Source organism: Chiloscyllium punctatum, chromosome 12, assembly GCF_047496795.1.
Source record: "Chiloscyllium punctatum isolate Juve2018m chromosome 12, sChiPun1.3, whole genome shotgun sequence".
Classification (NCBI taxonomy): Eukaryota; Metazoa; Chordata; class Chondrichthyes; order Orectolobiformes; family Hemiscylliidae; genus Chiloscyllium; species Chiloscyllium punctatum.
In genome coordinates this window covers 39,171,130-39,198,884 of record NC_092750.1, presented here as the reverse complement: position 1 = coordinate 39,198,884, position 27,755 = coordinate 39,171,130, and the positions used below count along the sequence as shown (strand labels likewise).

Below are 27,755 nucleotides of genomic sequence, written 5' to 3'. Positions count from 1 at the left end.
GATTAGCCATGAAGCATGCAAAGCTACAGGGCTAGGGTAGATGGGTGGGTCTGGGTGGGATGCTCTTGGGAGGGTCTGTATGGACCCAATGGACTGAATGGCCTGCTTCCACATTGTAGGGATTCTATGTTTCTATAAGCGTTAAGCCACTCACTTAACAACTTGGACCAGGATATGTCCAGGAGATCTTGGAGTGCAGGTTCATAGCTCCTTGAAAGTGGAGTCGCAGGTAGATAGTGAAGAAGGCGTTTGGTATGCTTTCCTTTATTGGTCAGAGTATTGAGTACAGGAGTTGGGAGGTCATGTTGCAGCTGTACAGGATGTTGGTTAGACCACTGTTGGAGTATTACATGCAGTTCTGGTCTCCTTCCTGTCGGAAAGATGTTGCGAAACTTGAAAGGGTTCGGAAAAGATATTACAAGGATATTGCCAGGGTTGGAGGATTTGAGCTACAGAGAGAGGCTGAACAGGCTGGGGCTGTTTTCCCTGGAGTGTCGGAGACTGAGGGGTGCCCTTCTAGAGGTTTACAAAATTATGAGGGGCATGGATAGGATAAATAGACAAAGTCTTTTCCCTGGGCTGGGGGAGTCCAGTACTAGAGGGCATAGGTTTAGGGTGAGAGGGGAAAGATATAAAAGAGACCTAAGGGGCAACTTTTTCACTCAGAGGGTAGTACGTGTATTGGATGAGTATATGGATAGGAAGTGTTTGGAGGGATATGGGCTGGGTGTTGGCAGGTGGGGACTAGATTGGGTTGGGATATCTGGTCGGCATAGACGAGCTGGACCGAAGGGTCTGTTTCCATGCTGTACATCTCTATGACTCTATGACTCTATATCTTGTGCAGGCTATGGAACCCAGTAGATGATTGTGTCTTCTGCAACTGAAATGAATGCTTGCAACCTCAATGATATGCTTCATAGCCAATAGTAAGATTGATTTGTGATGTTGCATGATATGGTCAAGATTGCTTGTGGCTTGGATTTTTGATTGGCACAGTTGGTCAATGCATACATCCATGTACAAAATTATGTGACACAAATGTCTTTCACCTGTACTGTAAAAGTGTCCGCTTAGAGTTTCACCTGAAGGGTTTAACACTTATAGAAAGATAGAATTCCTACAGTGTGGAAGCAGGCCATTTGTCCAACTGACCCTCCCACCCAGACCCAACCATCTACCCTAGCCCTGTGGCTCTGCGTTTCTCATGGCTAATCCACCTGGCTTGCATATCCCTGGACACTATGGGCAATGTTGTGGTTCTGTTCGCCGAGCTGGGAATTTGTCTTGCAAACGTTTCGTCCCCTGTCTAGGTGACATCCTCAGTGCTTGGGAGCCTCCTGTGAAGCGCTTCTGTGATGTTTCTTCTGGCATTTATAGTGGCCTGTCTCTGCCGCTTCCGGTTGTCAGTTCCAGCTGTCCGCTGTAGTGGCCGGTATATTGGGTCCAGGTGCTATTGAGTGTGCCTAGTTTGCCGAACCACCTTAAGGGCTTCAAATTGCAGAAAACTAGAATCTGCTTCCAGACAATAAAAACATTTACTCTGCCTACTCCAGGTGTGTTATCAGCTGTTTTAAATTTTGACTGAGCCACTGTGATTTGGATGAGGGTGAAAGGTAACACAAGTAGCATTTCACAGAGTGAGTGGCAGGCTCAACCTCTCAATCTGGATGACCTTCCAAATTTTCATTGTGCCTTTCTACCTTGCCCTCCCCTCTCAACCCTGTCGGCTTTGACCTTCCAGAAGGAACTTTTTAAATTTAACTCTTCATCTTTTCACTTTACACCCTGAGCCTCAGGCCTACAACTTTGTCATGCCAAACATAATTCTGCATATCCCTCCATTGAAGTCAGCTGGTGACCGTCAATAACCTCCACTCCAATAGTACCCCTTATCCCTCCATGCTTCCTAACCTTCTACCCTTATGAGTTGAGTTACCATCCCTTTCAGATTTATTATCCTCTCTATATTCCAACTTGTAGCCTCCAATTCTCAAAATTGTCTTGCTCATTTTATGTATCACCACAATGGCACCTGATCACCCTACTTGACTTTCAATGAACAGCCCCCTTGGATTGATCATTGCCTATGCCCTGACAAACTTGGAAAGATAGCCCTTACGAATGAGTGATTAGATCCCCTGCAGCTCTCTGACTGATTTACAACCAATACCTGCACTGGTTGTCCTGGACCACAGGACACCTGGAATGTACCACTGACCCCTAACCCCTGACCCTGAACGCCCTAAGCACTTGAATGACTATGTCCAATCCCCTGTACTGAGATCAGATACTGCCCATGACTGACAGTGTCAGTACCCCTGATTGAAGGCTGTTCCTTTTGACTAAGGGCTACTCCCATTAGAACTTGAGGCAAGGATATTCGGTCTTTGCTGTATAAGCTGCTGACACATGCTGGAGTTGTGACATTGATGTACTGTGATGCTATAAAGCAATATGCCCACACTCATTGGCTGATCACTGCTGAGAGTCATGACAAGTTTGGCTGGCATTATGTTTGCACTAAGAACAAGACAAGATGAAGTACTGTGAAGCCTGTAAGTTCTGAACGAGTGGCAAAGTACAAAAAGCAAAGGCAGAACAAAGCAGAGATGCTGTGAACTTCCAACTAGGTGGAGAGCGTGTGAACACTAACAGAGCAAGCTAACAAATCTGAGATGTATCCTGCTCTGATGCATGCGATGGATGTTTGTCCCTGCATGCAAAGTGGACTGACAGCAGCATCGCAATGCAAGATTTCATTGCATTCTGAAGTAGATAACTGTATTCTGAGTAAGGCAGAGTTGTGCCATGATGATGTGATGAGATTGGTATATGCCTGATACCATTTCTGTGGAGGGGAGAGGGCAGGGAGGCTTTGCCCATGGAGCATTCCCCAAGCTGTTGGGAAATGCTGGTTGAGTTTGAGTCCCAGAAGGGTAAGGGGTGAGCTTCATTCCTCACACCGCGCTCTTGCCTGAAACATCGATTCTCCTGCCCCGCGGATGTTGCCTGACCTGTTGTGTTTTTCCAGCACCACACCCTTGATTCTGAACCCACTAGGTACCCACTCTGACTTTCATATCAGGAATTGTCACCATTTCGTTTCTCGCTGCCACGTCAGAGAAGAGCAAACCGAATGTGAGTGATTGAGAATAAATAATAGTGAGATGTTAATGTGTGCATATGGGTTCCTCTGCACTCATTAATGAGATTCTTGTCTTGCAGCCCAACCGTTGGTTATGAAAATTGGATATTTTGTTCAATGTCAAGAATCTCATTTTTCCAATCTCGCCATATTTTTCCAATTGACTTGTCATTGCTCTTGTCATTGTCAAAATAAATCCTCAGCTTGTCTTGTTTTGAGACAAGCAATGTTGAGAGAGTTATTTTTTTAAATCTCTGTAGGTGTAAGGTGAGCACATTAAGCCCGAGGTCAACTTTCAGCCTTTTTACTTGCTTTTATAAATGGAAAACAATTTGACCATATTGTTTGTTTTCCTGTTCTCTCCTATACAATGACATAAGGTATTTCACTAGAAAATTGAATCAGTGTATCATTGCAAAAAGATATGGGCAAATGGAAAAAGAAATCTGTTTATTAAGTACAATTATTGAGCATGGTGGAAGTGCCATTTAGGCTTTTTGATGACATTGCACCATTCGTATTACATTTTCTCCTTTGACAAAATCAGCTATACCTAGTTTAAAATGTATTGTTCACAAAATGGTGACTGCTTTCGAATCCAGAGCCTGCTACTTTAAAGTCAATGTTCAAGGTTCTTTTTTCACTTGCATGGAATCAGCTAGCCTTGCCAGCCTTGACATCCACAAGGTAAAACACTTAAGACAAGTTATTTTGGAAGAAGAATTTATACAACTGTTGGCAATATCTACAACCTAAAAAGAAAGATGTATTCAAATTATCTTTCTGCCTTCTGCTTCCACTGCCTTTACATTTATCATCTGAAGAGCTGTGTCAAAAATGCTTAACGTTGAAAATTCAATCTCCAAAAGCAAATTTGCCTTATATTAACACCAGAGTTTAGAAACAATTTATCTGTGACCTTCTGTATTTATTCTGTGAAGTGTTTTCCCTAGATGATGTGTCAAATGATGAATTTTGTTCTCTCTCTTCTCTTCAGCATGTGCATGTTCACATTCTTCCAAGAAAGAAAGAAGATTTTTCAAGAAATGATAATGTCTACGAGGAGGTAATTTTAAAAGTAAATCTTGAATTGAAAATATTAAAATGCTGTTCATTTAAAATCATCATATTGTTTGACCGAGCAGCAAATCCACCCCACCCAGGAAGCAGGCTGGAAGCCAGGCAAGCAAATTAGCTAATTATAGGTTCAATCAGTTTCGTCTTCGCAGGCAGTCTGCATTTTACCAGTGGCAAAGTTATCCCATGCTGCAGGGGGAGGCCAGCAACTGTATGGAGGCAGCACTCCGTGGCATCTCAGACCAGAGATGAGGTGGTGAATCTGTGAAATTATTTACCTGAGAGGCCTGTTGAGACTGCCTCTTTTGGATATCCAAAGCTGACATAGACAGATTTCTAATCATTACGTGAACCAAGGGTTATGAGGATAAGGTAGGAAAGTGAAGTTGAGGATTACCATATTAGCCGTAATCTCACTTAATGGTGGAATTGATGGTCCAAATAGCCGCCTTCTGCTCCTACAGCTTATTCCAGTCTCCTCAATGTCCAGTGCCATTAGTCGCAAGAAGAGGATGGCTGACAGCATTAATAGCCCCCTTGGCTGGCACTGGATGGTTTCCCCTTCTGAATGGTCTACCAGCTGTACCTCGACAGAAGAATGAAGTGTCTTTCTCCCCTGCAAGGCCACCTGAAGATGGCGACCTCACCTCAGCAGCCATCACGTCTTTCCGAGGTGCTACTGAGCTGCAGCCTCTGATTGAGTTGGTATCATGAACCACATGTCCACCATCCGTATTTGGACAGCTGGCCTGGCAGCAGTCAATTAAAAGGGTACTTACTTGGAAGGCTGCCACTGTGGTCCCAACATCAGCACTTAACCTCTTCCAAGAAAACATAGGTCACATGGCTTTGATTTCAGAGATTGAAGTTACTAATTTGCAGCTTCACACGTGAGTTGTTTTAGCAGCGCAGATAATTTCCCACTGTTCTAACAAAGAACCATTCAATTTTCAAAATCACAAACTCAGACCTCGCTTTTCATCCAGGATTCAATTCTGGGAAAAAAAATTGTACTAAATGAAATAATTTCCTCCCTATTCGTGTTCACCCACAGGTAATATATACTTATTGCAGATAGAATTCATAGCTTGTTGAGTAATCTGGATGAATTATATCAGTTCCACAAAATAGAATTGATGATTCAAAATAATAGTTAAGTGTAAACATGTTTCAGAAATGTCATGAGATACCTTAACTTTAATATTTAATAAAATAAGTACATCCACTCTTCTAACAGATGTTATCCTTATCAGAGGGTTATTCAGAAGTAAAGTCACTTTTCTGTTGTACACGCTGTTGTGAAATGTTATTTTGTGCAGAAGTATCACCTCACCTATATCACAGAGCTGCTGCTGAAGTTGGGACTGCCAGTGACAACAGTCTCCAATATTACATGAATATTGTATTGAATGATTCCACCAATTTCAAAACAGTTGTTTTTGTATGAGGTTGTTTGAAATGTTGGTTCAGGCACTATTTTCATTTAAATGCAAACCATTTCTTGGCAAACTGATTGAGGTCGAGCTTGACTTTCTGTGATTGTGTAAAACAGGTGCCAGCTTGATTTTATGTCTCTCCCAATTTTTATCTTCAGAGAAGCTAGTGGACCTAGAAACTGTAAGAGATGTAAATTGGGCTGCTGATTTGTTCTTACCAATTTTACTCGATCACATGAACTCAAGGTCTACTGCAATGTGTGTTCACTATAATTTGACTTACTTCAGAATCAGATAGGTTTGAAAACAAACATAACTTCTCTGAATAGTTTACTTTTGGAATATTACAAACAGTTTTGTTGCATTCCGGACTGGCTTGAATATTGATTGATAGTGTTTTAATTTTCCTTTGAAGTTTCATTAGTTAGTTTGAACTGGGCTAAAACATTCAAACTGAAAACATTCCCATAACTGACCACTTTTAAGATTTGAGGAGAAAGTGAGGACTGCAGATGCTGGAGATCAGAGCTGAAAATGTGTTGCTGGAAAAGCACAGCAGGTCAGGCAGCATCCAAGGAACAGGAGAATTGACGTTTCAGGCATAAGCCCTTCTTCAGGACTGCAATTTCCCCCCAGACGTGGTCGACGATGCCCTCCACCGCATCTCCTCCACTTCCCGCTCCTCCGCTCTTGAGCCCCGCCCCTCCAACCGCCACCAGGACAGAACCCCACTGGTCCTCACCTACCACCCCACCAACCTCCATATACAGCGTATCATCCGCTATCATTTCCACCACCTCCAAACGGACCCACCACCAGGGATATATTTCCCTCCCCTCCCCTATCAGCGTTTCGAAAAGACCACTCCCTCCGTGACACCCCCCACCAACCCAACCTCCACTCCCGGCACCTTCCCCTGCAACCGCAAGAAATGCAAAATTTGCGCCCACACCTCCCCCCTTACTTCCCTCCAAAGCCCCAAGGGATACTTCCATATCCACCACAAATTCACCTGCACCTCCACACACATCATTTATTGCATCCGCTGTATCCAATGTGGCCTCCTCTATATTGGGGAGACAGGCCGCCTACTTGCGGAACGTTTCAGAGAACACCTCTGGGACACCTGGATCAACCAACCCAACCACCCCGTGGCTCAACACTTCAACTCCCCCTCCCACTCCACCAAAGACATGCAGGTCCTTGGACTCCTCTATCGCCAGACCATAGCAACACGACGGTTGGAGGAAGAGCGCCTCATCTTCTGCCTAGGAACCCTCCCACCACAAGGGATGAACTCAGATTTCTCCAGTTTCCTCATTTCCCCTCCCCCCCACCTTGTCTCAGTCAAATCCCTCGAACTCAGCACTGCCTTCCTAACCTGCAATCTTCTTCCTGACCTCTCCGCCCCACCCCACTCTGGCCTATCACCCTCACCTTGATCTCCTTCCACCTATTGCATTTCCAATGCCCCTCCCCCAAGTCCCTCCTCCCTAACTTTTATCTTAGCCTGCTGGACACACTTTCCTCATTCCTGAAGAAGGGCTTATGCCCGAAACGTCGATTCTCCTGTTCCTTGGATGATGCCTGACCTGCTGTGCTTATCCAGCAACACATTTTCAGCACTTTTAAGATTTGATCCTGATTAGATGATTAGATAAAAATTCGATGCCTCATCATGCTGTAGCATACAAATATAGAACGCCACTGGAGTTCAGTGTGGAGAATTTTGGTAATGCATTTCATAAGTGTAATAATAAAAGAAAGTATTGTATAAATGTGGCAATTTTGAAAATTATGGATGAGACAAGAGATGTTGGTAGTTATTTACAAAATACTTAGGCTCCAATTTTTGACATGTTGGAGAACTTCACTATCATGGTGAAAATGCTAGAAAAAGTCAGGAATCCCCAGTCTTCCCCTAGCCTGTCATCTCTCATTTTCATGAGGACAGGCTGAAGTTTGACCATGCACAGTTCCTGGAGGCAAGTGGCCATTTCAATATTAGGTGACTCCTCTCAAGTCCTCTTGGAGTCCCAGGTATTTCGAGCCAAAGTATGGCAATTAGACCAAATAAGAGTCAGTTTTCAGAGCATTTCCTTTGGCTAGGCAGGATAACCATTTGGAGGGCTGAGATACCCCTGTAGATACGGTCCCAGAAGTAAGTATAGGGGTCCTTGAGTGAGGTTTAGTGGTCAGGTATCCTTTAGAGGTGAGAGTAAGGGTTGCTTTAAGGGGGTAGGATCAATTGTCCTCTGGGTCAGTTAAATGTGGGGAACATTACGTGTAAAAGATCCATAAATGTATTTGAACTGTTCAACTTGTCAAGATCTGTCAAGATTAGACCCAAAGTGTGAGTACATGCTGGCCGCCAACAAGTGTTCAGAAGTAACAGCAAGTGTTAATGAATCAGTTTTTTGTCTCAATATCATGCAGTCCACAATAAAGGACTTTAACTAACAGAACTGGATTTTCCCCCATTGCTTGAATATTAATGGATTCCAACTTTGGTGGCATGATAAATGAAGGAGATTTTCCAAACTATCATTTTCACAATGGGGTGCCTGTTGATGTACAGTACCAGCTGCTAATTGAAAGGAAATGTTTGTCGCCATCAGCAACTAAGCACTTCAGGATTAAGTTTTAAGTGAAATGTTTGTTTTCATAAGAGATTATTTGAAGCAGTTTCAATATATTGGATCTTTTTTGAGTCATTTAGTTTTCTTTGAATAGTGACATCACCAATAAATTCTAACTTTATACTCTGTCAGCATACCTCCTGAGTTATGCCTGTGCTGAAAAATAGGTAACTCACCATGGAGAAGGAAGTCCATGGTGGTTGACATTGATTTTCCTCGACATCGAGCTTGTTAGGTATGTTTAGTAAGAGGAAACTGACCATAATGAGGTGAGTTGTGGCATTGGTATGCCACTTATCAAGCTGTAATCCCCTTAATTGGTAGCTCGCTGCTGCCTAGCCCTAAATACACCTTGCCGCTATGATTGGATTGATGGTGTGAATTGATCCTGATGGTGAGATAGACCTGACTGGACATCTCACATGATTCCGACATCAATCTCACTATAGTCCAGATCATTCAGGACCCTATAAAATTCTAAGTGGAAGTGAGGACTGCAGATGCTGAAGATTAGAGTCGAGAATGTGGAAAAGCAGAGCAGGTCAGGCAGCATCTGAGGAGCAGGACAATTGACATTATGAGCAAAAATCCTTCATCGGGAATGAGGCTGGGAGCCTCAGGGATAGAGAGATAAATGGAAGGGGAGTGGGGCTGGGCGTAAGGTAACTAAGAGTGCGATAGGTGGATGGAAGTGGGGATAATAGTGATAGGTCAGAGAGGAGGGTGAAACGGACAGGTGGGAAGGAAGATGGACAGGTAGGACATGTCATGAGGGCGGTGCTGAGCTGGAAGGTTGGAACTGGGATAAGATGAGGGGAGGGGAAATGAGGAAATTGGGGAAATCCACATTGATGCCATGATGTTGGAGGGTCCCAAGGTGGAAGATGAGACGTTCTTCCTCCAGGCATTGGATGGTTTGGGAGTGGCGATGGAGGAGGTCCAGGACCTGCATGTCCTTGGCAAAGTGGTAGGGGGAGTTGAAGTATTTGGCCACAGGTGGTGGGGCTGGTTGATTTGGGTGTCCCAGAGATGTTCTCTGAAACGCTCTGCGAGTCGGCATCCTAAAGTAGAGGAGACTGCATCGGGAGCAACGGATACAGTAAATGGCATGTGGAAGTGCAGGTGAAACTTAGATGGATGTGGAAGGCTCCTTTGGGGCCTTGGACGGAGGTTAAGGGGGAGGTGTGGGTGCAGGTTTTGCAACTACTGTGGTGGCAGGAGAAGGTGCCAGGAGGAGCGGGTGGGTTGTTGAGGGGGGGAGGGGGCGTGGACCTGACGAGGCAATTGTGAAGGGAATAGTCTTTACAGAAAGCGGATAGGGGTGGAGAGGGAAATATATCTCTGGTGGTGAGGTCTGTTTGTGGGTGATGGAAAATGGCTAACGTTGGTGCGGTGGAAGGTAGAGGGGGTGAGTGTTCTGTCCTTGACACGGTTCGAGGGATGGAGTTTGAGGGCGGAGGTGCGAGAAGTCGATGAGATGTGCTGGAGGGCATCCTCAACCATGTGAGGGGGCAAGTTTGGTCTTCAAAAAAGGTCATCTGATGTGTTCTGTGGTTGAACTAGTCCTCCAGGGAGCAGATATGGCAGAGGCAGAAGGATTGGGAATAAAGGATAGCATTTCTACAGGAGGCAGGGTAGTCGGAGGTGTAATCCAGGTAGCTGTGGGAGTCGGTAGGTTTGTAGAAAATGTCAGTATCGAGTTGGTCACCATTGATGGAAATGGAGTGGTCCAGGAAGAGGAGGGAGGTGTCTGAGATGCTCCAAGTGAATTTAAGGTCGGGATGGAATGTGATGTGAAGTTGATGAACTATTCAACCTCCTTGTGGGAGCACGAGGTGGCACTGATGCAGTCATCAATGTGGCGGAGGAAAAGGTGGGAAATGGTGCCAGTGTAACTGCGGAAGATGGACTGTTCCACGTAGCTGGCAAAGAGACAGCCAAAGCTGGGGCCCATGCGGGTGCCCATGGCTACCCCTTTCATCTGGAGGAAGTGGGAGGATTCAAAGAAGAAATTGAGGGTGAGGACCAGTTGAGCCAAACAAATTAGAGTATCAGTGAAAGGGTACTGGTGCAGACGTCGGGAGAGGTGTTTGGCTGGTGTCTTGAACGTATGTGGGGAGTTCCTGGACAAGAGGAATAGTGATTTGACCATCCTCCTAGACCTCCCCTCACTGATGACGAACAATCAGTCCTCAGCAAAGGCCTTACCTTCATCCCCCTGTACTCCCAGATCAATCAATTCAACACACATTGTGATATCAAACACAACTTCCACCGCCTCTGCCTTGGAACTTACTTTTTCCACCAAGAATTCCACCCATCTTCCGAGGACCCCTTCGCCCGCCTCCAACATGCCCCATCCATCTAGACACTCTGTGCCGGTTGGTTACTCACCCTCAACCTCTTTATTTCCAACTGCTGCCGAGACATTGACTGCCTCAACCTGTCCACCCCCTCACTCACTTCAACCTCTCACTCTCACAATGTGCAGCCCTCCACTCCCTCTGCCCCAACCCCAACCTCACCATCAAACCAGCTGAAGCCAGGCGCTAATTCAAAGATGAAAGTGAGAACTGCACATGTTGGATATCAGAGTCTAGATTAGAGTGGTGCTGGAAAAGCATAGCAGGTCAGTCAGCATCCGAGAAGCAGGAAAATCAACGTTTCGGGCAAAAGTCCTTTATCAGGAATGAGGCCTCATTGCCTGAAACCTCGATTTTCCTACTCCTCGGATGCTGCCTGACCTGCTGTGCTTTTCCAGCACCACTCTAATCTTGACGCCAATTTGAAGACACCTCCTCCTACTGCCCCCTCGACCATGACCTCACCTCCCATCACCAAACCATCATCTCCCAGATCATACACAACCTCATCACCTCAGGAGATCTCCCACCCACAGCTTCCAGCCATATAGATCGGGAACCCCACACTGCCCAGTTCTGCCTCCTACCCAAGATCCACAAGCCTGACTACCCCGACTGACCCATCGTCTCAGCCTGCTCCTGCCCCTCGAATTCATCTCCACCTACCTTGATACTGTCCTATCCCCCCTGTCCAAGAACTCCCCACATACGTTCAGGACACCAACCATGCCCTCCACCTCCTCCAAGACTTTTGTTTCCCTGGCCCCCAATGCCTCATCTTCACTCTGGATATCCAGTCCCTATACACCTCCATCCACTATAACCAGGGCCTCCAAGCCCTCCGTTTCTTCCTCTTCCGACATCCTCACCAATACCCTTCCACTGATACTCTAATTCGTTTGGCTGAACTAGTACTCATCCTCAACAATTTTTCCTATGAATCCTCCCACTTCCTCCAGACGAAAGGGGTAGCCATTGGCACCCGCTTGGGCCACAGCTATGCATGTCTCTTTGTCAGCTACGTGGAAGAGTCTATCTTCTGTAGTGACACAGGCACCACTCCCCACCTCTTCCTCCGCTACATTGATGACTGCATCGGCGCCACTTCGTGCTCCCGTGATGAAGTTGATCAACTTCACCAATACATTCCACACCAACCTTAAATTCACCTGGACCATCTTAGACACCTCCCTCCCCTTTTTGGACCCTTCCATCTCCATCAACGGTGACCTATTCAACACTGACATCTTCTACAAACCCACTGACTCCTACCTCGATTACACCTCCTCCCACCTTGATTACCCTCCTCCCACCCTGCCTCCTGTAAAACTGCTATTCCTTATTCCCAATTCCTCCGCCTCCACCTCATCTGCTCACAGGAGGACCAGTTCCACCGCAAAACACACCAGATGGCCTCCTTCTTTCAAGACCGCAATTTCCCCTTCCATGTGGTTGAAGATGACCTCCAATGCATCTCATCCTGCACTTTCGCCCTTGGACCCCACCCCTCCAAATGCAACAAGGATAGAAACCCCCTAGTTCTCACCTTCCACCCCACCAACCTCAGCATAAATTGCATCATCTGCTGACATTTCCTCCACCTACAAATGGACCCCATCACCAGAGATATGTTTCCTGCCCCACTCCTATCCATTTTCCACAAAGACCATTTCCTCCGGGTCTACCTTGTCAAGTCCACGCCCCCTAACAACCCACCATCCCTGCCTGGCACCTTCCATTGCCACCGCAGGAATTGCAAAACCTGCGCCCACATATTCCCCCCTCACCTGCATCCAAGGCCTCAAAGAAGCCTTCCACATCCATCAAAGTTTCACCTGCACTTCTACTCATGTCATTGATTGTATCCGTTGCTCCTGATGCAGTCTCCTCTACATATGGGAGACCGGACACTTTCTCACACAGTGGTTCATAGAACGTCTCCGGGACACCCGCACCAATCAACCCCACTCTCCCATGGCCGAACACTTCAACTCCCCCTCCCACTCTGCCAAGGACATGCAGGTCTTGGGCCTCCTCCGTCGCCATTCCCTTACCACCCGACGCCCGGAGGAAGAATGCCTCATCTTCCGCCTCAGGTCCCTGCAACCCCATGGCATCAATGTGGACTTCACCAGTTTCATCATTTCTCCATTCCTCCCACCTTATCCCAGTTCCAACTTTCCAGCTCAGCACCACCCTGATGACCTGTCCTACCTGTCCATCTTCTTTCCCACCTATCCGCTCCAACCTCCTCTCTGACCTATCACCGTTCACCCCACCTTCATCCACATACTGCACTCTCAGCTACCTTCCCTTCAGCCCTATCCCCCTCCAATTTATCTCTCCACCTCTGAGGCTCCCAGCTCCATTCCCAATGAAGGGCTTTTGCCCGAAACATCGATTCTCCTGCTCCTCAGATGCTGCCTGAGCTGTTGTGCTTTTCTAGCACCACACTCTTGACCCTATAAAATTCTGCCTTATGTTACTTTTTGGATCAGTTTTGTGGTTACTTTGAGGCAGACTGGTACCGGGAATCTTCAGTTAAGTAAAGTTTGCCTAAAAACAGCTTTGGATTGGTCTAGCTATGATTTGTTACAGACCTATATGTGCAAAGTACCTCGTTGCCTGTCAGCAGGAAGTATTTTCTCTCAATTTCTCTGTGTGAGCGAAAAGACAAAGCAAAACCTAGAGACTCTGAAAAAGATTTCTAATACAAGAAAATATCTAGATCCACCTGCTCAGCTACTTAATTAAAGATCGACCATTGCTCTGCAGACAACATTGTGTCCTCATTACTAAAATCCAAAGAACCTTGCAGCCAGAATTCTTCAATTTGTTTTTCCTTGTTTCTGTGTTTCCATCCATTATGTTTGTGTCAACTGTCTTTTTGTTTGTCTTTCTCATTTGTGAATAAATACGTTTGTGTTTGAGGCTTTAAAGAAGGATAGTTTAGTTGCATAGTAGTAAATTAGTAATCCATTTCTTGTACTTTTGTTAAAGTGTAAATGAGTTTACAATAAAAACATTTGTTTTACTGTTAATGATGAAGCTTGGTCCGAATTGATTTTGTCCTGAATTACTGGTCTGTCAGGCAAATAGATCATTTTGGTGGTTTAATTGGTGACAGCTTGTGGAATAGTGGGATTTGATTATTGGCATATTCTTTCTAATTGTGTTGTGACAAAAGTTTAGAGCTTGTCTGGAATCCTTGAACACAGATAACATAAGATTATATGTGGACCAAGGGAATTAGTAAAGAATCAAAGAATGGAATACTATTTCCTCTTTGTATAAGGTGGCCTTGACAGCAGCTGAAACTACCCTGCTGTTGAAGATGTATCCCTGATGGATTTACAAGACTTAACTAAAGCTGAGCTCATGGAATTGACTGCTGGAACCAAGAGGCAGAGGTAATTGAAATATTGTCAAAACACCTAGATTGGTGGAAATGCAAGGGGGAGTGTTGAGTCGCTTGAGTTTATGAGAATACAATTATAATTAAAAGAAGGTTGAATATGAGATAGAATTAATGCAGCTTGAAATGAAAAGGGAGATGGAATTTAAAAAGCCTTAGCTTGAACTTCAGGGAGAGGAGAAGGATAAAGAGAGAACATTTAAGAGTCTGGACCTAGTGATTCAAGAGAGAGAAAAGGGCAAGTAGAGATCATTGAGAAACGAATGCTAGCTCAGGAGAATGCAAGTTTGAAAAAGATGTCAGCTGTCAAAGACATTATTATGTGGAAAGTCCTCATCATACTCACAAGTCCGGTAAAGAAATGTTTAAATTTGCACAAGCCCTACCAAACCTGGAGGAGAAGAATGTGGAATCATTCTTTGTCATTTCAGAAAATAGTGAAACAAATGAATTGGCCAAAGGAACATTTGGTACTGCCCACACAGAGCAAGTTGATAGAGCACATGAAACTGAAACATTACTGTCACAGGATTATGATACTCTTGAAAGAAAAGGCTATTTTGTGTGTGTTTGTGTAAGTTAGTTCCTAAAACACACAGACAAATGTTTCAGAATATAAAGAAATGGACCGGGGATATCTTTATTGAATTTGAAAGTGGAAAGTAAAATCATTTTGATCTGCAATCATGATCATTAGGAGTAATTGCCTGTGTACGAAGGTCTCAAAGAAATTATTCTCTTGCAAGAATGTAGAAACTCATTAATTATTAGAAATGGAACCTATGTGGGAAACCAGAGGATAGCAACTGCAAGATAAGCAGGTTTCCTTGAAGCAGCAAAGAAGGTGCTGAAGGTGGAAATGAAAATTAAAGGCTAAGCGTTTCCATTTTAATAAAGTGAAATATCTTTGTTTCAATGCTAGAAGCTGCATGGGAAATCCATGGGCCTTACTGGGATTCATAAGAATGAGTCCAAAATAGGAACTCACGAAGAAAATACTCAGGAACAAGTTGTAATTTTAAACACAACTGTGAAACTGCTGCAAGTGCAGGAAGACTGAACAAGTTAAAGGAGAGGTTTTTACTGAAAAGAATGTTAACTTCTTTTTCTTTGAATTATACTACAAAACTTGTAATGCTATCAAGAGACATCGGAGCTACTCAATCTCTTTTGCTGGAGAAAGATATTATTTTCCTCCAGAAAGTGCATTGAAAGCTTAACGCAGGATAATGGAGAGTATATATGTCGGTTCTGGTGTACCAAGTACAATTAGAATGTATCTTGTTGTCCAGACCAATAGTTGTATTAGTTGTTAAGAAATTAGCTGAAAACGTGTTGCTGGAAAAGTGCAGCAGGTCAGGCAGCATCCAAGGAGCAGGAGAATCGATGTTTCGGGCATGAGCCCTTCTTCAGGAATGAGGAGAGTGTGCCAAGCAGGCTAAGATAAAAGGTAGGGAGGAGGGACTGGGGGAGGGGCATTGGAAATGCGATAGGTGGAAGGAGGTCAAGGTGAGGGTGATAGGCCGGAGAAGGGGTGGGGGCGGAGAGGTCGGGAAGAAGATTGCAGGTAAGGACGGCGGTGCTGAGTTCGAGGGATTTGACTGAGACAAGGTGGGGGGAGGGGAAATGAGGAAACTGGAGAAATCTGAGTTCATCCCTTGTGTTTGGAGGGTTCCTAGGTGGAACGTTTCAGAGAACACCTCTGGGACACCCGGACCGACCAACCAACCCAACCACCCCGTGGCTCAACACTTCAACTCCCCCTCCCACTCCACCAAGGACATGCAGGTCCTTGGACTCCTCCATTGCCAGACCATAGCAACACAACAGCTGGAGGAAGAGCGCCTCATCTTCCACCTAGGAACCCTCCAACCACAAGGGATCAACTCAGATTTCTCCAGTTTCCTCATTTCCCCTCCCCCCACCTTGTCTCAGTCAAATCCCTCGAACTCAGCACCGCCTTCCTAACCTGCAATCTTCTTCCTGACCTCTCCGCCCCCACCCCCACTCCGGCCTATCACCCTCACCTTCCACCTATCACGTTTCCAACGCCCCTCCCCCAAGTCCCTCCTCCCTACCTTTTATCTTAGCCTGCTTGGCACACTCTCCTCATTCCTGAAGAAGGGCTCATGCCCGAAACGTCGATTCTCCTGCACCTTGGATGCTGCCTGACCTGCTGCGCTTTTCCAGCAACACATTTTCAGCTCTGATCTCCAGCATCTGCAGTCCTCACTTTCTCCTTGTTAAGAAATTAGCCATGGACAGAGTTGTCGTAGTTCTGGGGAATTATATAGCTTGAATGAAAGTTATAGCTCCTTCTATGTTAACAAAAAAACTGAGTGATATTAAAGAGATGGAACATTTACAGGAACAAATATTTATCCATCATGGGTGTTGACTAGGGTAATGGACGAACAAAGTCCATCACCAAAGGTTAAAGAAGCGCCATGTTAAAATATATGAAACCTTCGTTTGGAATGGGATTGATTCAAAAGAAATGTTTATTATGTCTTTTTTAATTGAGGTCAGAAGTCACACGAAACCAGGTTATAATCCAACAGGTTTGTTTGAAATTAGAAGCTTTTGGAGCACTGCTTCTTTGTCGGGTGAAATGATGTCACTTCATCTGATGAAAGAGCAGTGTTCCGAAAGCTTGTGATTTAAAATAAATCTGTTGGACTATAACCCGGTTTTGTGTGACTTCTGACCCTGTCCGCCCGAGTCCAACACCGCACCTCCACTTTGTTAATTCAGCCTCAGAAAGTAAATCCGGAGTTAAGCAAATTAGCACAGGCAGCTTGCACTGAAACTGAGGCTGAAGGGGTTCTGGAGTTAGAATCTAATTGATTAATGTAAACATAATAATGCAAAACTCTTTCTAGTGGCTTCTTCTTAGACCTAAGCATTAATGCATTGGGATTTCCTGTTGTCTGTTTAACTTCATTTTGAGTGGATTGATGAAGCAACAAGTTTAAGCTGTTATTTACAACCCAGTTTTACCAACTATTCTAAGGCAAGTTTCTCTGCTATCCAGATTCTTGAATGGATCTTTCAAGTGCTTTTAGGCTGTTTCAGTGCTTTGGTCTGGATATAACATATGTTTCCACTCAACTCTTACTCCTCCAAAAGCAGAATTGGAAAACAACTGGCTTGCTTCTTTGTATTCAAGCAACCTCCTCACTCATGTTAGAAACCAATTACTGAGAAACTTCAAGGGGATCCAAATGAGTGATTTGCGTTCCAACCTTCCTGCATTACACTTCGTGTCATTGTGCATGAGGCATATCATGGCAGTTTATCTGGATTTTTAAAAAACTTTGACAGTACATGTGTATTGTAGGATGTTCCACGAATTGTAAAAAGTTTCCAAGTGTACAAGATGGAGAAAGTACAGGCCCAGTGCAAATGCACTGCGCTGTAGTTGTGGATACAATGGTAGAGATGCAGAAGTCAGATTAAGATGGATACCATTCGTATTAACAGACTTCACCTCTCTGTGAGAATAATTAAATAGGAAATTCTGCTGGTATGAAGCTTGAGGATATGTGAAAATGAACTTTTTTCCCAACTAAATATGGCATCATTTATGATTTAGGTAAGGAGGCTCTTTAGTAACAACACATAATGCCATTCATTTCACAGTGATCAATAGTTGAGAAAGCCTGGTAATGCAGGAACATTACCAACAAGTTTATGACTTTTTTAACTGACTTGTAAATGCTCCTAACACAGTCAGTATTTTGCATGTGACGATGAAGAATTTCATTTTAAAATAATAAATAATTGAATCAAATAATATATATTACAATTATGAACAAAGCATGGCAGTAAATCAGAGAATTATTCCGTGTTAGACTTTTGCTGAATTGTAAAGCACTCAAACTGTGCTCTTGTGGTTTTTATTACCATTACAAGTACCTGAATCAATTACTGCATTGCCAGTGTCTTCTCCTCAGAGGTAATCAGCATATAAAACTAATGCAGCACCATGTGTTGGTCCTGTGATTTTTAACAAGGAAATTTCATTTTAAGATTTGCAGCCTATGCCTTGGGTGGGTGAGCAAAACATTGACAACACAATATCATTTCCACCAGATTGTAGCAAAGTACTTGTGTTCTGAAAGTTTTTTTTTAAATTACTGTCATGATTTATAAAGACACATAGGTAGCCATGCAGCATGATGCAAACTATGTATTATGACAGGGCTGGGAACAGGAAGCATTGAAACTTGGCTAAAAAACAAGTGCTGTTTGAAAAATGTGCTGTCAATGTGATAAAAATGATTATGATTTTGAGTTATAGGCCTGTAAGGCAACAGCGGTAACCAGGTTCAGTGGCTGACTTTTAAAAGTTGCCTGCCGGTGGTGCTAAATCTGGCAGTAAATCTGCCCAAGATATTACAGTGGTACAAAGGCATAATATTCATTGCTGATGTAAGGATAATGCTGCCAACAAAGCTCTGCATCATATTCAGTTGGGTGGATTCAGAAAATGAACACTTTGATGCTATTTACCATACATTTCGACAAGTGATAGCGAAAACGCCCCAACAAAGCACAAAAATAGCGACTCATTCAGCAGGAGAACTTATGATTCAAGATGTACTGAGCCATAATGGGCTATTTCAAACGGAACAAAGGGCCTTAACCTCAGGAAACAGCATGACCTTCATAAACAAATGTTTTCTTCTCACGAATGTGGAATGAGAAGTGGTGAATGCAGGAAACCAACTCACTGACAGGAGAAAGGGTAATTTGGATGGATACCTTAAGCAAGATTGAAGCCTGACTGAAACTGTGAGGATCAACCAGTTCTCACCATTTGCTGCTGTGGAGAAATTTGGAATGTGATGGAATCTGGCTGTATGATTTATCCAGCAAGGCAAAGTCTGTTTAGTGTTAAATACATGAAGTATTTTGTATAATTTGTGTGGATACTTGTTGAATTGAAACACCTGTACCCATTTACATTCTAGAATCGTAGAGTCGTAGAGATGTACAGCACAGAAACAGACCCTTCAGTCCAACTCGTCCATGCCGACCAGATATCCCAACCCAATCTAGGCCAACACTTGACCCTATCCCTCTAAACTCTTCCTATTCATATACCCATCCAGATGTATTTTAAATGTTGCAATTTTACCAGGCTCCACCACTTCCTCTGGCAGCTCATTTTGGGCAGCACGGTGGCACAGTAGTCAGCACTGCTGCCTCACAGCGCCAGAGACCCAGGTTCAATTCCCGCCTCAGGCAAATGACTGTGTGGAGTTTGCACATTCTCCCCGTGTCTGCGTGGGTTTCCTCCCACAGTCCAAAAATGTGCAGGTTAGGTGAATTGGCCGAGCTAAATTGCCCATAGTGTTAGGTGAAGGGGTAAATGTAGGAGAATGGGGTCTGGGTGGGTTGCGGGTCAGTGTGGACTTGTTGGGCCGAAGGGCCTGTTTCCAAACTGTACCTAATCTAATCTTACATGCACCACCCTCTGTGTGAAAAAGTTGCCCCTTAGGTGTCTTTTATGTTTTTCCCCTCTCACCCACAACCTATGCCCTCCAGTTCTGGACTTCCCCACCCCAGGGAAAAAGACCTTGTCTATTTAACCTATACAGTAGATTAGATTCCCTACAGTGCAGAAACAGGCCCTTCAGCCCAACGGGTCCACACTGACCCTCTGAAGAGTAACCCACCCAGACCCATTCCCCTACTTCCTACGAATGCACCTATTATTATGGGCAATTTAACATAGCCAATTCATCTGAATTGCACATCTTTGGACTGTGGGAGGAAACCGGAACACCTGGAGGAAACCCACACAGACGCGGGGAGAATGTGCAAACTCCACACAGACAGTCACCCAAGGCTGGAATCAAACCCGGGTCTCTGGTGCTGTGAGGCAGTAGTGCTTACCACTGAACTACTTTGCTGCCCCGATTAAGGGCTTTTGCCCGAAATGTCGATTTTCCTGCTCCTCAGATGCTGCCTGACCTGCTGTGCATTTCCAGCCCCACATTCTCGACTCTAATCTCCAGTTGTCACTTTCTGCGGTCCTCCCTTTTGTCTTTTAGAAAGTTCTTGCCTAATACCATTAAAATTAGCCTTCCTCCACTTTTGTACTTCAATTGTTAAATCTGGTCTATCCTTTTCCATCACTATTTTAAAACTAATAGAATTATGGTCATTGGCCCCAAAGTGCTTCCCCACTGACACCTCAGTCTCCTGTCCCACCTTTTACCAAGAATAGGTCAAGTATTGCACCTTCTCTCGTTGGTACATCCACATACTGACTCAGAAAATTTTCTTGTACACTCTTAACAAATTTCTCTCCATCTAAACCCTTAGCACTATGGCAGTCCCCTACCATAACCACCCTATCATTCTTACAGATAACTGAAAACTCCTCACAAATCTGTTTTTCAATTTCCTGCTGACTGTTAGGGGGTCTATCATGCAATCCCAATTAGGCGATTATCCCTTTCTTATTTCTCAGTTCCATCCATTCCCTGGATGTATTTCCGGGAATATCCTCCCTAAATACAGCTGAAATGCTATCCATTATCAAAAGTGCCACTTCCCCTCCACTCTTGCCTCCCTTTCTATCCTTCCTATTGCATTTGTATCCTGCTATAATTGCTATATTTTAGTCCCATGTTCCTAACCACGCCCTGAGTTCATCTGCGCTCCCTGTTAGGCAGATGAAATAAATGCAGTTTAATTTAGCAGTCTGACCTTGTTCACTGCTTTGTCCCTGTCTGTCCTGACTGTTTGACTCACTTCTTTTCTTACCTGTACCAACTCAGTATCTCCCTGGGTCCCACCTCCTCTGCCCTCACCCACCTTATGAGTTTAAATCCTCCCGAGCAGCTCTAGCAAATCTCCCTGCTAGTATATTAGTCCCTTCCAATACAGGTGTAATCCACCCTTCTTGTACAAGTCACTTCTACCGCAAAAGAGATTCCAATGATCCAAAAATGTGACTCCTTCTCCTTACACCAGCTCTTATTCTAGTTATAGTTCAAAAGCCAGAAAATCATCTGAGGAACCAAATATCCTACAACTTTGCTTATGAATATAAATGGGAGAACCTCGTTATAAGGACCATGCATAATTGCTGGGAAAGTTCAACACACATACAATGAGAACCACATATTTTTCTTTGTTATTTTTTAATTGTGGACTCACAAAAAGGAAGACATTTCCTTCAACCAAGGACACTGTGCAAAGAGATTAAAAATCAGAATTAAAAATCAGGTGCCCAATTCTCTAGTTCTGCTCTACTCCCTGCAGTTGAGTGCCACTTGAACTGCAAGAAAGAAGGAAGATTATCCGTGATTTGTAGGATATTTGGTTCCTCAGATGATTGTCTGGCTTTTGAACTATAACTAGAATAAGAGCTGGTGTAAGGAGAAGGAGTCACATTTTTGGATCATTGGAATCTCTTTTGCGGTAGAAGTGACTTGTACAATGGAAAATTTGAGGTTGTTCTTCTTCGAGCAAAGGTACTTGAGGGGGGAGTTTGATAAAGGTGTAAAGGTTATAATAGGTTTGGATAAAGTAACAAAGGTAAAGATAAAGTAATAAAGTAAAGAAAGGTTTCTCATAATGGTACAAGGACATTGATTTAACGTTTTGAGCATGAGGTGTGTTTGTGAGGATCCTGAGAGGACTGGACATGGCAGATGCTAAGAAGATATTTCCCCTTGTAGGGGAGACTAGAAATGGAGGAGATTGTTTGTAAAAAGGGTCTTCTGTTTAAGACAAAGATAAGGTTTTTCTCACATAGAGGGTCGTGAGACTGCTATTCACACATAGGAATTGGGTATTGCTGGCGAGGTCAGCATTTATAGCCCATCCCTACTGCCCTGGAGAAGATGAAGGTAGCCTTCTTGAACCATTGCGGTCTTTGCGGTATTGTCAAGAAAGGAGTTCCGGCATTTGACCCACTGATTTTGAAGGAATGGCAATATAGTTCTTAATCAGGTTGGTGCATGTCTTGATGGACTGTGGAGAACAATGGAGGCAGGGATCCCAGGCTGATGAGAGAGTCAAAGTATAGGAAAATAAAGTTGAGGCCACAATCAGACCAGCAATGATTTTCTTGAAGGATGAGTAGGCTTGAGGGATTGAATGGTCTATTACTTGACCTAATTCATTGGTTCATCTTTACGTTCAGAACTTACTGCTGATGAGGTTGGTGGAAGCAGAGGCAGGCAACATTTTCAAAACAAAATTGGGTAGTTCCCTAAGGGAACTAAACTTACAGGGCTACAAAGATAGAACAGGGGAATGGGAATGACTTGATTGCTATTTAGAGAAGAAGCATAGACAGAATAGGCTGAAAAACATAATATGCCATAACATCCCGGTGACATTATGCTAACTCAATTTTACACTATAAAATACGTAATGTGGAAAGAAAAAGATGCATGGTCACACAATCTCCAACTTGCACTTAATGGCACATCACAAACCTTAATCTCTATCCCTGTAAGGATTGATTTAAGGAAAACTTGTTGAACTTTTTAAGTTCACCTCACCACTGACTATTTGAAAAGCAAAGGATATTCTGCCATCCGCAATCTTTCTAGTGGTGCAGGATGCAACAGCCTCTGTGACAGCTGCATCTATGTCCTGTGTACAGTCTCTCCTGGCATCGTCCTTAAACTGCTTTACATATTCACTTCCAGTTCTGTTTTGCTCTCTGCCATTATGAGCCACCCTTTCCAGCAAGAGAAAGAAAAGAGCATTTGTTCGATGTCTGGCACGGCCGAATAGTTGGAGATTTGATGAAACAATGAGAGATGGATGTGAGGCAGGCATCATTGGTGGTTATGAAGGTGAGGTGCCGGATCTACTGGGGCTGAGATGTAACTGCTGGGGATTACTGATGGGTGAGTGATGAGCATATGGTGCATTGAGTAGCAGAAGTGGTTGGCGGAGTGAGTGATAGGAGACTTTTTGTGACAGTGCATTCTTTAACCACTCATGTGAGATCATGAGACTGGTGCTACTGCTGTCAAATCCTCAGAGCCACACTCATAGAATTGACATCCCTGTCTATCACCATATCCTCATACCTTCTGAGAGTGTTCTTTGAGGGCCTCCTGATCCCTGTGAAAACATAACCTTGCTTTTGTTATCAATCACTTGGACTAAGGTGTTCAGCTAACATTGACAAACCTGGGATACCCCTCTATTTCCTATTCTCAGTTTGAAATGCTTTCTTGTTAATAGCCAATTTCTGTCGTTCCTAAGCAGCAGCTTTCTTATGATCAGTGCAGCATTTCTTTAAGAAGCCCAGGTTGACTAGAACACATGTTAACTATGCACACTATTGGGCTCCCTGTCAAGTGCAGGTTATGTGCACTTGAGTGCTACACTTAGTTAAGTGAAGTGGTATCACAACACTTGCTTGAAGACTTCCACACCCAAACCGAGCTGATTGCAAATCAAGACCCTATATTAAAAACAGAACTAAATCAGCTCACAGTCCTGGGGACTTAGAACTTCTTCAATGTCTTTTTTCAAATAAAGAGAAAAGAAGCAATATAAAATGTAATTTGGATTTAAAAGTAGCAGCTGTCTTTTAAGTTCTCCACTTCTAAGTGAACTGAGCATACAGCTGGTCTACCCGGCTGATACTATTTATAATCTTGATTCTCTAATTGTCTGGCATTAAGTAGCAGGAGTTCAACCCTGACTGATAGATCGAGACAGCTGTTGAACACCAGTAGTACCATATTGTTGGTTTAGCCAGATCAGTGCTGTCTTCATTTATCTAATGTAGCAGTGTTAGTATTGAGCATTGCAAGATTGTGCTGACTGCCCCATTATGTGGTATTTCCTTCCATGTAAGTGCATGGATTTTGAGTTATACTGCCTCCTATACTAAAAACACCACTTTTATCTCATTGAAAAGAGTTGACAGGACAGCAAGTTTGTTTCTAAATAAAATGCTCGTATTAGAGATTTTGAGAGTTTTTTAAACTGACACTAAATGTACAAGTAATGAAATGTAGCTGACATGAAGCATACTGATTCAAGAGTAATTTATCAAGATAATTTTATCGAGGTTAGTACGTTTGACTCTCCATTGGCACTGAAGTAGAACATTTTGCTCTAAACATTCAAATTGTGGAATGGTATTTCAGTGATTTCTATGTTGAAGCATATTCTTTCACCAAACATGGAGAACATAACATTACTAAGAAATAACTTCCATTCAGGCAATGTGCCAAACATGGCATGTTAATTATTCATATAATGCAAGGAAGAAACACCCATTTATAGACTGTTAATGGATAAACCTGGGAGTAGATCAGTTACCTCTCCTCTTAGCTGGAAATGATACAAAGAACAGAGAAATAGTGCAAAACTCCTAACCTATTATCCACTAAATCAACACTGTCAACTACATGGAGTTCTTCTGGCAAGATGCTTGAAGGTAAACTGAAATAAGATACTGGGCAAAGATTCATTGTGTGAGACTTTAAGAAGGCTTTACCAGATAAGACCTTCTTTCATGTTCAAGCTTGTTAAATAGTTTGTTAATGAATAAATCGTTCTATCGATCATGTGCACACAGGGACTATAAAATATAAAGCTAATTACAAAACCATTTTGTTAATGGTTATTTTAATCATTAAGATTGCCCTTCTTGGCAGCTCAGACCATTAGACTGCAGAGCCAGAAACCAAGTTATCAGGGTAAAATGGTGCTGAAGCTAAGAATTAGGCTCCAGAGTGCAATTTAATCTGTCAGTTTATATAGACATACAATTAGACCTTGACAATTGGGATTCTTTAAAGTCTATTTTCTTTCCCAAGATGTGAAGCCCTTCATTGCTGTGGGCTGCTATTTAGCTGCCGATCATTTTATGTTGATATACTTAAATATAAAGATGCAAGATTTTACGAATACTGGCAAATGCAAACTGGACAATGATTTGGAAGTGCATATAGGGTTAGTAATCCATCATAAAATCAAATGAGAGATCCAGAGAAGAGATTTCGTGCATGGCACCATCAGTGCAAAAAGATCTGATCCTCTAGTGAGCTCTGCTAATCAGTTTTCAGGCATTTAGAGTACAAATAAAAAAATCAAATTTAACAGCATTTCTTTTAGACAGATTATTTATTTTGTATGATCGCTCAAATCTTTGATCGAAGTACCAACTTTATTAAATTAAAATAAGTTCATGGGTCTTCATGTAAATATCCAACTTTATGTTCAGATTATGCCAGTATAGACTAGATTGTGACTGCAAAGAGAGTTGGCTGGTACCTCGATGGAATATCTCAAGATGCAGATTCACTTTAATGCTAACTATAATACTTCCTTGTCTCAGTGAAGTTACATTTAGTGCTGTGAAAATGAAAACCAATCAACTTATAAACTCCATTTTATTACTTCCAAAAAGTAGTTGTAATGGGAATGTATTGGAACATCAACTTGTCATGATTTAAAATGCAACTATACCACATAATTACCAGCAGTGTTGAAGCAAAAAAGAACTTAGAAATACAATGGTGGATTTCAAAATGTTTTTTTTCAAGATGTTTGGTGCATTTTCCAGCAATCTTAAATATTGTACTTTGTATGCATGTAGACACCTCCAGGAGAAAATACCGTCCATTTAATACCAATCACTGCAAATCATCTGCACAAAAATGACATAACTGACTGAATGTTGCCATTTTATTATTGTAAAAATATAGCTGAGCATATTATAAATAACTGTCCTGGATAAAACAAGGAATTGGGGCTGCAGAGAGCATTCTGTAGTTCTGGTAAAGCACCCTCTTCAGTAAACTTGAAGCTTTTGCTGATGAGGTGGCTTTTGTGAATGCAGAATGCCCTGCTTCATAATTGTAAACTGGTTTGCTTTCTCACAATGACATAGGCATTGGTGAAGTAGCTGATCTTTGGCTTGGCTGATCTACCAAATAGATCACAGTGGTTTACTCCATCGGTGAATAAGTTGAAGCAATTTGCATGCACAAATGTTTAATTCCGCAAAGATTGAGGGATTATTTCGATACTTCTTAGAATTTGTGATTTTGAGAAGCATTGTGCAAGTAGAATGAATGGCAGGCCTACATGCTTTTGCTTAGTTTGCTTCGAAAGCAGTAGAGGAAGTGTTAGTTCCATTTGCCCTCATGAGGGTGAGTTTTTTTAGTTAAGAAAAAATTAATGAACTTGACTTCTTAATATGACACATTGTCGACTGTGCCAAAGCCTTTAGTGAAAGAGCTGGTTCCACTCAGAAAAACATAAGGATGTATGACTCAAAGGTTAAGAAAACATTCTCTCACTTGGAGCTGGCTAAGGCAACAAAAAAATGGCTAAGGCAAAAGAAAATGCTGGCTCTATAGGTAGAAGAAACAAGCTCCAGTTGAGTATGCTTCCCTATGAATTATAATAACAAAATAACCTTCAATTGTAGCCTTCAATTATTCTTCAAAGACTTATCAATTCTTAGAAGACCCATTCTTCTATATTTCTCAGTATGCATTAATTCTTGTATTAATTCTAAGTAATCTGCTATTTAGGGTGACTCAATTTTAACTCTGCCCACCTGGTATGAATGATACAGACTAGAGGTTAAAATATGCCAAATGCAGCTTTTGCAAGGTATTTGCTCTGGCCAACATTTTACTCTGGTTAATGTACAATCAAGTGTCTCATCAATACTGGAAAGTCAGAGAGCACTATTGCAATTTAGGGCTCCAACATGAATTGAAAAGTGAATCATGTGAATAGCAGAACTTGTAGCAAAATGTCCTATCAAAAGGATCCAGACCAGTGTAGGTCCAGGTATGTTTTAATATTTGTGCATGTGCAAGGAAGTCTCTTAAAGTTAACTAATCTACATCAACACCCACCATTTCTGAGGATCTTTTCTGTGGGTTCCTTTCAGTCCCTGCCCAAAATTACAATCAACAATCAACTTTAGGTAGGAGTTAACATTGAGATCATGTAAATAAAACCTAGGAGTTAGAACAGATGAGTTTAAAATCAGGGCTGGGGATTTGTTATATAAAAATGTGGATGAATAAGAATTGATTTTCTCTCAGCATTCAGGTTTAAAACTGTTAAGTTTAACAACCGGTATATCACATGGGTGTAGTCAAGTACCTGCTGTCATTCTTGAGGAGCACACAACACAGCTAATGAATTACTTCAGCGATAATTAATCACTGCTGGAAATGCTAACCCATGATATAAAAATTCTAGCTGGCAACCGTTTGTCAAATCTCAGTGTGATTGCTAGTTGGGATATTCAGTCACATGGTTAGAATTGGCATTTGGAGCATAGTGATTCATGAAATTACATACTATGCTAATCATAACTACACAATGCATTGCCATTAAAAATGGCTGAAATGTCAGCAGTTCACCATCCATTCTCAAAACTGGAGAAGAAGGATTTAAAATTAATTTAGAATTAACGATGGGTCTAAATTGAAAAATATCTGAATGCTTCTTCAGCAGCCTGCATTTATATTGTGTTTTATTATGTTAGAATCCCTCAATTCTTTTGAAAGTGATACAGAACCACTGAAAGAACCACATTTGTTCAAGCAGTTCTTGTTTTTGCAATAATTGTAGAATCACTGATTTTCTCATGCTCATTTTAATCCAATAAAAAGAAAACCGAGGTGTTAATGGTGTTATCAGTCA

The 27,755-nt window shown here is 42.7% G+C and overlaps 1 protein-coding gene across 6 annotated transcripts in view; it reads left to right on the top strand.

Moving 5' to 3' along the window:
* LOC140483809 (bis(5'-adenosyl)-triphosphatase-like) overlaps positions 1–27,755 on the top strand; it is a 1,171,574-nt gene that overhangs the window by 877,614 nt on the left and 266,205 nt on the right. For all 6 annotated transcript variants that reach the window (XM_072582436.1, XM_072582437.1, XM_072582433.1 and 3 more), the window contains one exon: positions 4,146–4,214. In XM_072582436.1, coding sequence (XP_072438537.1) covers positions 4,146–4,214 — 69 coding nt within the window. The remainder of the gene's footprint in view (positions 1–4,145; positions 4,215–27,755) is intronic.